Source organism: Bos indicus x Bos taurus, chromosome 17 (assembly GCF_003369695.1).
Source record: "Bos indicus x Bos taurus breed Angus x Brahman F1 hybrid chromosome 17, Bos_hybrid_MaternalHap_v2.0, whole genome shotgun sequence".
Classification (NCBI taxonomy): Eukaryota; Metazoa; Chordata; class Mammalia; order Artiodactyla; family Bovidae; genus Bos; species Bos indicus x Bos taurus.
The window spans coordinates 33,016,660-33,031,966 of NC_040092.1; the positions used below are offsets into that span (position 1 = coordinate 33,016,660).

At 35.9% G+C, this 15,307-nt stretch overlaps 1 protein-coding gene across 14 annotated transcripts in view; it reads left to right on the forward strand.

Annotated features, from left to right (window-relative positions):
- RAPGEF2 (Rap guanine nucleotide exchange factor 2) overlaps positions 1-15,307 on the forward strand; it is a 270,343-nt gene that overhangs the window by 142,319 nt on the left and 112,717 nt on the right. For 12 of the 14 annotated variants that reach the window (XM_027567249.1, XM_027567250.1, XM_027567251.1 and 9 more), the window contains 3 exons: positions 2,925-3,000; positions 4,841-5,008; positions 7,364-7,381. In XM_027567249.1, the coding sequence (XP_027423050.1) occupies positions 2,925-3,000; positions 4,841-5,008; positions 7,364-7,381 (262 nt within the window). The remainder of the gene's footprint in view (positions 1-2,924; positions 3,001-4,840; positions 5,009-7,363; positions 7,382-15,307) is intronic. The other 2 variants (XM_027567252.1, XM_027567260.1) reach the window with 1 other exon arrangement.

Sequence of the window (15,307 nt, forward strand, 5' to 3'; positions counted from 1 at the left end):
GAAGTATTTCGTGGCTTAATGGATTTGTAGCTGACATATTTCATTCCTACCTTATAGCTTCTGGATTGTAAGCTAAGAGTAACTCCTCTTTGCAGTGGAGCCAAAAGGCCTTGCATTAGCCCAGCGAATGCATTCGTGAACTATACCTGTCTCTCTCTGTCTCTCTCTTTTTTTTTTTTGCTACGTTACTCAGCTTGTGGGATCGTAGCTCTCCAACCAGGGACCTAACCTGCACCCTCAGTAATGAAAGCCCAGAGTCTTAACCACTGGACAACCAGGGAATTCCCTGTGCTTTGTCTTTTTTGAGGCCACTCTTTCCTTTTAGGTTCTTAACTGTGTTTGAAACAATAAACTTTTGGATAAGTGATGTAATTTATTCTCCCTTGGTAGAGTGTGTTCTCTGTGCATTTGCCTTTTCCCCCTCAATGTAGTCAAAGAATTAATCTGACAGGAGTCTACTATTTCTCCTATGGTTTACATCTTTGTGACAGTCAGTAGAACTTGAGTCTTCTGTGGCTCCAAAAGAGTTTCGTTAGATTTTAGCACAGCTCACACTGTAAAAGGTGTAGAAATTTTTTTTTTTTTTTTGGTAGCACATTTTAGGGGATGCACATGTTTCATCTCTAAAGTGATAGTGTTGCTGCTGCTGCTAAGTCACTTCAGTCGTGACCGACTCAGTGCGACCCCATAGACAGCAGCCCACCAGGCTCCCCCGTCCCTGGGATTCTCCAGGCAAGAACACTGGAGTGGGTTGCCATTTCCTTCTCCAAGGCATGAAAGTGAAAAGTGAAAGTGAAGTGGCTCAGTCGTGTCCGACTTTTAGTAACCCCATGGACTGCAGCCTACCAGGCTCCTCCGTCCATGGGATTTTCCAGGCAAGAGTACTGGAGTGGGGTGCCATATTCTCCCCCTACACCCCCCAAAAATTAAAGTTACTAAAATGTTGACTAGAAGGAAGAGAGAATTTTTGGAGTAGTGAATGGGCAGGGGTAGGTGGTATGTTAGAACAAGTCATGACTACTTAGAATTCCTCGTGGCTCTAGTTGGCATATATCTATGTCAGAGAGAGTGAATCTGCTCTAGTGTTAGGTGGACATTTCCATAGATAAGGCAAGGTACCCTGTCTGAGGTCACCAGTACAGTTTTCAGGAGAAAAAGGGCTTTTAAGAGTGCATGTCCACTCAAGTCACTTTGTAGTTGAAACTCCTGGGTTGAATACCTGTTCCTTAAGCTGATTTAGAATAAGTAGATATGAAAATTTAGAAAAATACATTTTTAAGTGAAAGAAATGTTTAACCTAAGCAAGTTAAGTTATAGAAGAGAATTATATGCATTTTATACTTTGTATGTTGTTATGGTTTGCCATTGATCCAGTTCCCACGCCTGTTATTGTTTAGTTGCTGAGTTGTGTCCAACTCTTTCATGACTCCATGGACTGTAGCCCACTAGACTCCTAGTGGAGTACATGAGATTTGCCAAGCCAGAATACTTGGAAAATACTTGGGTTGCCAATTCCTTCTCTATTTAATTGTGTTACTACTACTTGTTTCATAGACTGTGTAAATATATACATACTTGTAGTTTTCCTTAGGATCCCATTTTTGGAATTAAATCAGGTTTGTTCCCCCACACCCCTTTTGCTTCTTTGCGTATGTCAGCTTTTTATTTGAGATTCACTTTGTAAGATTCTTTTTATAAGTTCTTAGTAACTCTAGTATATAAAATTGAAATGTGTTCTAACTATTTTTGATAAAAATCATATGGCACCCCACTCCAGTACTCTTGCCTGGAAAATCCCATGGATGGAGGAGCCTGGTGGGCTGCAGTCCATGGGGTCACTAGGAGTCGGACACGACTGAGCGGCTTCACTTTCACTTTTCACTTTCATGCATTGGAGAAGGAAATGGCAACCCACTCCAGTGTTCTTGCCTGGAGAATCCCAGGGACGGGGGAGCCTGGTGGGCTGCCGTCTATGGGGTCACACAGAGTCGGACACGACTGAAGTGACTTAGCAGCAGCAGCAGCAGGGAGAAATAAGGAGAAGGCAATGGCACCCCACTCCAGTACTCTTGCCTGGGAAATCCCATGGACCGAGGAGCCTGGTAGGCTGCAGTCCATGGGGTTGCTAGGAGTCGGACACGACTGAGTGACTTCACTTTCACTTTTCTCTTTCCTGCATTGGAGAAGGAAATGGCAACCCACTCCAGTGTTCTTGCCTGGAGAATCCCAGGGATGGGGGAGCCTGGTTGGCTGCCGTCTGTGGGGTTGCACAGGGTCGGACACAACTGAAGCGACTTAGCAGCAGCAGCAGCAGCAGCAGCAGCAGTATAGGCTGCAATGACTTATGTCTCCTGTTTCTCTGTATTTGCTATTGATATACTTTTTATTTGAAAGCTTACTTTTATAGAGTTGATAAGTGGTCTCAACTCCAATTATTTAGGAATTCTTGCCTTCCTACGTTGCTTCATCTGTGAAATGATAAACAGCTAGAAACTGTGTATAAGGAAATAGAGGCCACAATCCTTAAATTTGTAAAATTCCCTTGGCGTCCAGTCTTTTCCCTTGGTTATTACATGGCTAGATAGTTAGCAACTCCTCAGTGGTCCCACCCCTGTTAGGATATTCTAAATCTTCACTTAACTGGGAGTGAACTAAAACAACTAACACAAAACATATTCGCAGCAATTCTTCAGTACTTACATTGTGAATTCAAAAAGATTACTTTGGAATTTTCCAGAAAAATGTGTCTGAGATTTAAAAATTTGAATGGTTCCTTGTCATTCTGTGTAAATAATGGTTTGAGATAGTTTCTCTTTCTTCAATGTGCATTTTTTTTGTAGTTGTTTTGTTTCTTATTTTTATTCATCTGAAGAGTTAGCCTAAATTCACAATTTGTATTTCTTAAATCTTTTTTTTCTTTCTAGTTTTGGCAAGCGTTCTGCAGGAAGCTTTAGGCGTGGCTGTGAATGCATTGTGTTAGAGCCTTCTGAAATGATTGTGGTAAGAAAACTTCTGTGAAGACTTTTTCCCCCTGAAAAAAGTTATGAAATAAAAGCATTTTCACAAACTGTATATAATAGTGTATTAAATATTTTATAACTTTAGATATATTTATTTCATAACTTTTGAGTTTGAGTTCATAATCATTATAATTATTTATGGGATTCAGTTAAGTGAAAAAGAAAATTTAAAGGAGGGCAAGCACCTAAGTATTTGGTGCTTGAACTTTAAAACTATGAAAATGCCATTTAATTGAAACTTGGGGAGAAAGTGTAGGGTTTTAGATCTCCAAATATTGACTGGAATGAGATACTTTAAATGAATTACAGTGGTATGTATTCAGGCAGCAATTAATATAAGGAAATCACTTCATTTCCTTTAACTAATTGAAAGAAATTTGGGGAAATTTTATGCTGGTTAAACATTCTGTTGAGATTTTTAACCTCTCTTTTTAACTGTGTGATTTTTAAAAAATGTGCTGAGATAAGATACATGCAAAAAAGATAATGTTAAAAGATATTAGCAACATAATTATTTTTATTGATGCTTTTTTTAAAAAAAAAAGCTTGTCACGTTCTTAATATAGAAACATGATTTAAAGATAGGATAATATGTTCCCCTTTTAAAAATCAGCCACAAAAATAAAGTTGGAGAGAGCACTCACTAGAGACTTCAGTTGATTTGAAGTGCATTATGTTTCCCATCCAGCACCCATCTGGGAGGGTAAACTTTGTCAATAAGTGATGTCCTAAAAGAGATGATGATGGGAGTTTTTCATTCACATTTAATAAAGTATTTGGTAAATATATCTGTTTTCATATGAGAGGTAGGTTTTTTCCCCCATGATGGAGGAGAGGAATTCCTCAGAGATGGGAACTTCCTCACAAAGCCAGTGGAAACTTTGGGTGAAGTTTCACAAAATTTACTGTTAAGTAAAAATGTGGCATGGTGGTGAGAAAAGATTTAGGATTGGAAGAGTGTAGGCAGATATGTTAGACTCTCCAGCCATGGGTCTTAAAAAGTGTTTTAGATATTTCCTCAAGAATCTGGTCTCTGTTCCTGCTCTTTTGTGTTTATCTGAAGGATTTTTGATCTGTAGAATTCCTTGAGGATTGTGTACTTGTCCATATACCAAGTACTAAGTTTGCCAGTGTGAGAACCATATGAGAATCTAAATATACTTCTTTCTGTGAGCAGTCCCGTTTTCCTTATGTAAGCATGATGAGGATTAGCCATATGTAACTTTTCTTCTCTGTTAGTCCATTCATCACTTTCTAAATGTTTAAAATGAGGAAATTGTTTTTTGAAAATAATGCTATTTATAAAAAGAAGAAACTGAATCCATAGAACCAAAGTAGGAAGAAAAACCCTTAAGTAATCTACCAAAGTCATTGTGCTAGTGTCTGAGTCATTAGGGATTTGGGTTTGTTTTTTTTTTAAAGGCAAAACCCAGATTTATCCCATTAGAGTTTTTGTGCTTTAGTTAAGACAATGGAGCTGTTGCTTTCATAATACATGGTGATGAATCCTGTGAGATCTTTCACTAATAAATCAGGTCAAAGACTACTGAAAATATCCTACCCTTTGAAACTACAGGAAATTCAGGAGTTAACCATATTGTCCTAAGTGGAACTGAAAATGCCTCTCATAAAGAAAAGTTACTCAAAAGCAATTAGTTCCAGAGAAGCTCAAAAGCAGTTGAAGTCTGTCGAGATAGTTTGTCTACAAATGTCTTTGCACAATGAATGAATGTGGTCTACCCGTAAGTTTTATTCTGCGTCTAATCTTTATATGGAACGTGGTGTTTGAGGAAATGAAATTTTGGGGGATTTTATTTCAGGTAGACTATATGGATGAAAATGAAGAATATTTTCAGCGTCAAGCTTCTCATCGACAGTCTCGAAGGAGATTTAGAAAAATCAACCAGAAAGGGGAAAGACAAACTATTATTGACACTGTGGATCCTTATCCTGTGGGCAAACCACCTTTGCCTAGAGGCTATCATACGGTAAGTTATATAAGTGTAATAATTGTATTTATCTTTATAATTTTTTGCTGGGAGTTCTGTGAAAAGATGTGAATTTTCTATTTTTGACCAGTAATTTCTTTTTGTGGTATTACTTGTCCAAAGTGCAGATTTTTCTGGAAACACACATAATATGACTAGTTAAAGGAACCTTGAAATAAATTGTCAAAAGATGTTGTTTAGCCTTTTAATTTCTTAAAATGCTCTCAGGATCAGTTTTGTGATCAGCATGTACAATTGTAACTGGGATACTTTTTCTTACCTTAATGTAAAATTTTGTCACCACCCTCCCCATTCCCAATGACTGGTATCATACCTATTTTTTTATTCAAAAGTTAGATAGCTAAAATTTGCTTATTCTCGTAGCTTTTCATACCATTGTGTGAATATTATCTGAGAATTTTTTTGTTTGTTTAAATTGTTTAATTTGCTTAATATGATGACATGAGAGCTTAATTTGAAAGGTTGTGTCTTTATATTCCAGTGTAAAGATAATCTGAAGCATTTATAATAGGTTCAGAGGTTCTCTTCAATGGTTTTACCCACCTAGTTGTCATTTATTTTATACACATTAGATTAATAAGCTACTTTTTATGTTTGAGGAAACTGAGGCAAAGATAATGAGCGATTTATACAAGACCCCAGCGTAGTCAGCATGGGAGACTGTGTTTCTGACTCCTCTCTCTTTGCTTGGGTGCACTGCGTCCATGTCCTCTGGGGGCCCACACAACATTGTGGCAAATATATTTGAGGATTTCTGTTTTCAAGGAAAAAAGTAACTTGAATTCTTACACATCATAATTAGGTCAAAGATGGCTTATCTATACTTACAATACCATTAAACAAGTACTCATTTTTTGAAATTAATTTTAAAATGGAAATGTGAAAAAATAAAAGTAGGTAATTCACAGCTGTTTTATAATTTCTCATTTGTTTTTTTCACCTAGCCTCTTTCTTTTGCAAATAAGTATAAATGTAAAACACATGGGAAAATGTATATAGATGTAAAATTATGAACTTAATTTTCTGGTAACTTGAAGTGATGTATTTTATCCCCACACTTCATGTGTTCTATTTCTGAGAGCTCTTTGTATTTGAATATTTAAGCAGTTTTGACCACCAGCTATCTGCCTACTCCTCTTGCTGCCCATGCACGATTTTAATTTAACATGAATTTCATAGTTGAATCATTTCATTGAGCTCCTTTGGAAAGGGTTGCTTTTGCTCATCATAAAGCCAGCTTTGTTTGCCTTTTGGAGAGACTTAGTATTTTCTTTTTTTTTAAACCTATGAAAGGTTTTTTGTTACTATTGTCTATAAAAGAAGGTAGTATTTTTAGTGTTGATGTAGAATCATGGAATAAGGAAATACGGATTAAAAATAGTATACACATTAATAGTACAGACTACTCATACTGTTAACACTCTTTCTGCTTTGGAATTATTTTTCCAAATCATAGTCCATGCTAAGATATTTAGTGGCAATGTGAGTTACTAAAAATTTAGTATTAAGGCTGATTGGTATGATTTTATAGTTATATATTCCTCTCACTTAACTTGGGAGGGTCACTTTATAATTATTTCTCCTATCCCTGCGTTTTCACCCTTTATGGAATTCTTTACTCACCTCCCATACATGACTTCTCTTTTTTTAATCTGAGTTTTTTAAAAAATGTGTACTTTTTAACAAGATTACTTTTTTTTTTTTAGTGGTTTAAAAAATGTTTTATCTGGTCAACAGGCCAGAAAATTTAGTACTATGGTGAAAAATTTAACTTGCTTAATGATGGATCAGGCACCAGTTACTAATATATGTGACGTGTTAATTTTCCTAAATGAGTTCAGATGGGCAACAACAGAGTCATAATTGAAAATATTGAATCCCATCTTTTCATGCAAATTGTGTTTTATTCATATATTATTATTGTATCGAAGTACAAGATTTTAACATACGAACGACAACATTTTGTTTTGAATTTTTGGTACCTCAGGGTATAAAGAATTAAGTGAAGAAGATCATTATTCTTCATTAGCCCTAAGTCACCTTTACTTATTCTGAGCAGAAATACTCCTTTTGAAAGAACTAGGGTAGGAACCAGGGTGAAAATTTTTTTGAAAAGGTGCATGGTCCTACATCACCGATGATCTCAGTGGTGGCAGGTGCATTTCAGGTGCATGGCTAAGGAACATAAGGACGTCGTACATGTAGTCAATGCTGTATGGTCATTCTTAACCTGATTTAACATGATCTTCATTTTGGCAGATGTACTGTAGCATGTCTGATAATGTCATCTTTTCCTTTCCTCCTCTATGGCACTCATTTCATTTTGGCTCAAAGGAATGCACTAAATCTCAGGTATTGTAATTTGTGTGGTCTCCTAATACTAACCTCAGTTCATTTGTGAGTTTGCATTGTAACTAACAAGTTTATAATATTGACGTGTTTTGCTTGGTCTTGTTCTTTTGTATTTTGCCCTGATTTAGTAAAATCTCTTACAACTTTGAAACTATCAGTGGTTTAAGTGATGTCACAGGCTGCTTTATTTGTGCAGACGTAGGGATAAATTGCCCACTTTGTTTGAATAAAGAATAAAACTGCAGCCTACATAGTTTTAAGAATGAGTGGAGCATTATTCTTAACTAACCTGCTTTGTGCTTAAAAAAATGAAGAAAGACAGGCTGATAGACATCATGGATGTTTCATTGCTTTTTGTGTGAAAGTTCTATGGCAAATCCATTAGACATTTACATGTTAAAGGCTATAGGTGAAAGCTTTAAATTTCAGGAATCCCAATGTAAGAGCATTTTGGGAGACCACTGGTAAAATTTTAGTCAGAATAAAGGCTTAGTCAAAAAGGAAATAAGAATTTAAAATCCGCTTGTATTTTCTTATTTGTGCTTGATTTTTAACCAGATTTCATGCTTTTATTTCATTCTCTGTTTTAATTGAGTCCTGTAGTAATTTGTTTGCTCATTTCTTTCATGCCAGTACATAACTAATGTATATTTTCAGTATTACTCATTTGAAATTTTCAGTCAAATTTGGGGTTATCAGGGAATTTGGAGTCAGGGAAGAAAAACTGATTTCTCTGTAAAAACTTTTTATGGTTGTGTTTTCTTATTGCCCAGGAAAAAGATCATGGATAATTTAATTCACATTAGAGGAGGGCTACTGTCAGTATAATGTCTTTGGCTACTATAGTAACGTCACCTAAAAGCATAAAATATTTGGATAACTTTTCAAATTAAAATGAGGCTGTTACTTTACATTCTGTGTAAGAAGATGCATATTAAAATGGCACAGGTGACATGATTGCTCTACTGTGTTTTAGAAGCACTGCTAATTTTTCAGTGATGTGGTAAATCTTAAAAAATGATAGTTTTTAAATTTGATAAAATTTTGATAAAATTATATACTTTTTCATTGCGCCTGTGTTTTGAGCTTTTGTCTGGTATATATTTAAAAGTATGTAACTTTACTATTTTAAAAGATACTATTTTAAAATGTAATTAATCCTCTTCTTTTTCATTGATAATATGAGAAATTACCAGTTAGTCTAATTCCCATTTAGAATTAGGAATTTAATTGAAAATGTGCACTAAATTACAATGTATACCTTATGTACACTTTTTAAACTTAGATGTGTCACAACAGTTTGGCAGATTATAATAATTTTCTTCAGTAACACGAATACTTATATAGTCCATGTAGAGTGTTTTCAGGTCACTTTTTCAAGGCAAGTGTACGAGATTTGCAGAGAATAAGCATTTTAAAATGCAGCGAGAAGGCAAGATTGGAGATGGCTTTCATTAGCATTTTCTTACATTTTGATGAGTTGAATTGAAGCTGTATTTAAGAATGCCAGAAAATAGGATGTGACATGAATTTTCAGTCTTCTAGTGGGTAAAGGTGGTAGAGGGGCAGGTCATGGATAAAATTCTTGGCAGAGGCTGGAAAATTGAGGTCATTCCTAGACTGATTTGGAACTTTGGGCAAGTTTATCTTGTCAACAGGTTCAGAATAGGATGGGGAAACCTGTTTATTTTACCCCTAATTACAGACTCTTTCTGCAGTCATGGGTAATTTATTTTAGAAGTTGGATGGGTAAGAAAATCTGAGTTCCATAATAAAAATGGAGAGGAGAAGTGGAAAGAAGGACTTAAAAGGCAGATATGAGTGCGTGCTCAGCCATGTCCTACTCTTTGCGACCCTATGGACTGTAGCCCACCAGACTCCTCTGTCTGTGAAATTCTCTAGGCAAGAATACTGGAGTGGGTTGCCATTTCCTGGGAAGCCCCTAAAAGGTGGAAGGACCCTCTTACTTTTACCTGACTGCAGGGATTGGGAAGCTGGCACATGCCTGTTTTGTCATCTTTTATTCCTCTTATTTTTTTAAAGCAGAAAAAAGGAAAAAGAACAGTTCTGTCCTCTTTCTAATTTGGAAAGAGCAGAACTTATATGGAGATAGTATACTGCTGATGGGGACTGTTGACCTGTCTGTTTGATCATGGCGTTCAGGGTTCTTCTCATGTGCGTGTTCTTACGCTTAGTAGAGGCTGTCTCTCTGAATGCAGCGTATATTTTTGACAGTGGATGCACCCACACCGACATCTCATTGTCACGCAAGTCCATAGTTTTTGTTATTGGTGTATAAAGATATTAAGGTAATGATCTTTGAATTAGATAGATGGATAGATAGATATTACAGATTCTTTTATTTTTTAAGATTTATTTATTTATGGTTGCGCTAGGTCTTTGTTGCTGCATGGGCTTTCTCTAGTTGCAGGGAGCAGGGGCTACTCTTTGTCATGGTGCTTGGACTCCAGGCCCCACAGGCTTCAGTAGTTGTGGCTCATGGGCTTAGTTGCCCCACGGCATGAAGGGTCTTTCTGGACCAGGGATTGAACCCATGTCCCCTACACTGGCAGGCAGATTCTTAACCACTGGACCACCAGGGAAGCCCACAGGTTCTTAAATGCATTCTTATGTTTTATTTTATTAAAACAAATACCTATTATACAGAGATTAGACTGAAGACTAAAGAAAGCTTGTCCTGTCTACAGTGTGGAGTTTATATGTACCAACTGATGGTTCCTACCTCTGCAGCCTTCCTGGGCTGGTTGCATAACTAGATGCCCTCCACACTTTGAGGTTCTTATTGACTTCCCACCCCTACTCCTACTTAACTCCCAACATGTGGCTTTACTTCATACTAATTTGAATTAGGATTCAAAAACAATATAACATCAAACTTACAAATTCTTGATCAATGGAAAATTTTTGAAATAACTAGAACCCATTGGTCATAGCTTTCAGGCTTCCCTGGTACCTCAGCTGGTAAGGAATCCTCCTGCAATGCAGGACACCCCAGTTCGATTCCTGGGTCAGGAAGATCTGCTGGAAAAGGGATAGGCAACACACTCCAGTATTCTTGGGCTTCCCCAATGGCTCAGCTGGTTAAAGAATCTGCCTGCAATGCAGGAGACCTGGGTTCTGTCCCTGGGTTGGGAAGAGTCTCTGGAGAAGGGAGTGGAATACCCACTCCAGTATTCTGACCTGGAGAGTTCCAGAGGCTATACAGAGTCTCCAAGAGTCGGACACGGCTGAGTGACTTGCACTCATCAGTTACAGAAAGAAGTATCTCCCACAAATTCTGTTAGTAATCCTTTTCTACAGTGGGAATATATTCTTCAAGGCATTGTTTAATAATTATATATTGAATTTTTCAGTGGATTAGGCTTATTTTAAAGTTCTTGGTGCAAGTATACAAAAGTAATAAAAATACTTCATAAAATTGATAAAATCTAAGTTGAATACAGTGTAATATTATAAAACATTATGGGATTAATTTTTTATTATAGTCAGTGATGAGACAGTATCTTTAACATGTAGCACCAATTGTAATAAGCCCTATAAAAATGAGTCATATTTTTAATAAGATTATTCTTCATAATAATATAAGACAAGTCCTATTTCTTCTAATAGTTATAGAATTATTCCTAGGTTATATTTATCTTATATATCTCTGAAGTATATTTTTTTAAGTGATAAGATTTAAGTTGGTTTCATCTTCAGTTAAGGACTTCTTGGTAACCGATTAATTATAAAAAAGCAGATATTGAAACATGAAAGAATTACAGTGTTTGTGTGATTGCACGTTTATTTGACTCTAGACTTTTTGACTGGAACTGTTGTTCTTGTGTTAGAAATAGACAATATTTTCCCTCATGTCATGGCTTTGCTTTGTCACTTATTCTTTAATTTCTTACTGAGGTCTTCCTACTTTAAGCCAATATATGCTACTTATCAGTAAGAACATGTGTTGTGTACCAGTGACTTGTGTATCTACTAAATTTCCTGGAATATCTAGGTCTTAGGATTTTAACTTCTAACAATCAGTTCATATCTCACTTGACAAATTTGTTCATATGATGATATACACCATTTGTTTATATCCATATAAGGAAATTATTCAAGTATAGGAAAACTTCTTAATTATTTGAGTAGTTTTATTCTGCATCTTTCATCAAGTGTGTGTTTGCTTAATTGAATCTAAAGACTTTGCTTTCAATTTAGTCATCAGTACCTCTCTGAATTACAGTAGGATGGAGTTTCAGAAAATTTGTGTGTTGTATTTCTTGTATCATACAGAGGAAAGCTCAGTCAGTATTTCCATTTATATATTTTTATTCATTTAATGAATATTTAATGACTGTTCACCTTACTTCAAGGTTGTGCCAGACTCCATGGCCATAAAGGTATACAGGACAGACAGAGTCTGCCCTCATTGACTTTACAGTCTCACACAGAATACAGATAAATCAGTGGGCAGCTGAAATTGAAGGGAATTCAGATACTGTGCAGGCTCAAAAACCAGGCTTCTTGAGGAATCAGGTATGGCTTCTTGAATGGCCTTACTATCTTGGCTCAAAGGAAACTCTTCTTTCATCCCCAATAGCGCAATAAAAGTAAATGTGAAAACAGAATTGGGGAGTGAAGAGTGAAAAGAGGGGATGTGCATTGACTGTTAGAGAGGAGTGATAGATACACTCCCACACACACACAAAAAAACCCATACATTCTGGTAGATACTATTTGCTGTGTGCATGCCTTATATTTTACATTAACTTCAAAGACTTTTTTAAAGGGAAGTGTCCAGAGTACCCTTTGTTTTTCATGCTTATTTTCAGCCGGTTTACTCACCCCTCCTCACCTGGATCATGTTGCATTTTAAAACCCTGCAGAAAGCTCCCTGTGGAAAGGTCTCTGAACAATAGTGGACATAACAGCACTGTGCCGTATGCACTGCATTCCTGGCAAAATGCAGCCTCTGAAAGCTGCTGCGGTGGTCTCAGTCTCCTTGCTTTGGGGGGAGCATTTCTCTTTCTTGCAGTTATAATCAGGTATTTATGTTGATTTAATTTATACAGATTGAGAAATTACCCTATCAAGTCTGTTTAGAAGTCGAAATGTAAATCAGGAGATGGTGTACAACATGAAATGATTTATCTCGCGCTATTAACAGCAGGCATTGCAGATTCATGCAAGGTGGTTGAGAATAGTGTGGAGTGTGCTGTTTACACAAGTTTCAGCTTCTGTTAGAGGATGTCTATTTTTATATATGACATCATCGCTGCTGCAGAACTCCCATGGCCACTGGGATTTACTGTTCTTTCATTCCATTCTGAAAGAAAGCTTGTATTGATGTCATAATTGGATCCATCTTTTGGTTGCACTTGGAAATTGAAAGTAATAAGGGTGTTGTGTAGCAAGTCATGCAATATTTCAAGCAATTTATTTGTCAGAAAGATCACTGCCACTTTGTCCTGCCTCACATTGTGAACACTGGTGGCTCTCTGTGCTTGTTCATGTTGTAAATATACTTGGCTAAAATTTAACTTTGAGTTTTCAACAGCAAAGGTCCTTTCGTCTTCAGCCATTTCATCTCTTATGTGATATTTTCTTTTCCTTCCTTTTTTTAATTTATTTTTTTGTCATGAGATTTTGCAGTGTTACATGCTGATTTGAAAAATGTCTTTTTTCTTTGGAAAAATGTACTGTGATATTCAGACCTATTTCCTACCAGTGCTGAATGAACCCTTCCTACCAGTACTGAATGGATTAAGTTATCCATTCTAAGTTGTCTGTTTTCACTATTTGCAATATCGGGGTACTAGAAATGTTCTCTTTTGGTTTGAATCCTGTGTTAAAACATCATTGACTTGAAATACCTTTGTGTTAGTTAGAAGGTATTGTTGACTGACCTCTGGGAGAAACTCTAGCATGTGATTCAATGTATGGGTGTTAGATTGACATTACTTGTGAAATGAAAATATTAATGATTCATATTAAAACAGTTTTTAAACACCTACAAGATTTTGTACATTTTTATGTATATAAATTTTCCTCCTTATCCTCTCAAAAAATTTGTCATTCTTTATATCTCAGTAGGAAACTTTTTTCCCTTTCTTTTACAAAAACTAGGAACAAACTTACTGATTAAAAAAAAAATTACAGCTTTATTGAGTTAGAATTCATATGCCACACAGTTCACCTATTTAGCTTTTTTTTTCTTGTTTTATAAAAAATATGTAACACTAAATGTACCATCTTAACCATTTTTAAGTGTACAATTCAGTGGTGTTAAGAGTATCAGTAGTAACGACTGACTTGAGCATACCCAGTTAACAGATGTACCTTTCAGCCTTGGTGATTGTTTACATGTAGGCTGAAAAACAACTTTAAGATATTTTAGAAAAAAATTATTATAGAATCTATTGGGGAAGAAAGCCATACTGAACAATTGTTTGTATTAGAACAGTTTCTTATGGACTTAGTATGCAGTCAGTAGCCTTTATTTTTCCTATGTTTTCCTCTCTCTCTCTCTCAGGTGTAATATTGGTTGTGATTGGATGTGAGATGGGGTTTAGAACTGCTAGCCTAGAGGAGAAATGACATGACCTCAGAGTGGGCTGGATCTGAAAAATGAATGCTAATTGCAGTAAACGGTGGGGTAATTCCGAAGGGAAAAATTTGAAGATGAGAAAGAAAGTATTTGGGCTGTCTTCACTCTTACTCAGATATCTGTGAAGATAGTGTTAATTGGTCACCTGTGGTTTTGGTACAGTCCAGAAGGCATTTAGGAGTGTCAGAAGATAGGTTTAAATCTTAAAATAAGTTGATTTGTGTACTTCTACTTTTTATCCATTTCTTTATACAGAATTTTAAACTGAATCTTCAAAAACCTGTTTGAATTATCAGGAATTTCAGAATACTCAGAAATGTTATTAGGAAAAAGACCATGTTGCCATTTGTTAATTCTGAAATAAGCACATCCCAATTCTCTAATGCAGAGAATGCTTGGGCCTCAGTGATATTCTTGGTGATATTGATGCCCTTGACAATAATGGGCATTCTTTTTTTTTTTCCAAGGATGAATTTTTACTTTATTGATGTATAGTTCATGTACAATATTACATATTACAAGTATACAGTGTAGTGATTCATAGGTTTTAAAGGTTATACTCCATTTATACTTACTACAAAATATTGTTTTTCAAATGTTAACCCATCCCTGAGTTCCTAGCGTAAAAACCATTTGATTATTGACACATTATCCTTTCAGCATGAGTTTAACTTTCTCAAATTTTGTTTAAATTTTTTGCATCTACATTCACAGTTTTTTTTTTTAATTAAACATTTTGTGTTGGAGTATAGCTAATTAGCATTGTTGTGATAGATTCAGGTGAACAACTCAGCCAAAAATATACGTGTCTCTATTCTTCCCCAATCTCCCCTCCTATCCAGGCTGAATAATGGACATTCTTAACAAGTACTTCAGTCTTTATATTGCTCCTTGGTGCAAAGTTTGCCTAACTTTTGGGACTAACTTCAGTTCCATGGGGAGAGTATGGGCAGCGAGTGTTCTGCAAGTGGGTTAAGTGTTTAAAAGTTCAGTTGAGGTAGAATCTTACTGGGTTTTGTCTTCAAGGAATGTAAGGACAGCTGACAACTGGATTAAAAAAAAAAGAACTAAGAGGCTGATTATTTTCTGGTTCATGTCTCAGAGCAGCAGTTGTCAAACTTCTCCATCTGAGGACTCTTTTCTTTACACTCTTAAAACTTTCTGAGGGCTCCATCAGCTTTTTTTTATATGAATTATCTATATCATTTCTTGGCATGTTAGAAATTGAAACTGAAAAACTTAAAAATATGTATTTGTTGGCTAATGAAACATAATAAACCCATTTTAAGGTTTTTTTTTTTTTTTAAGTGAAAGAT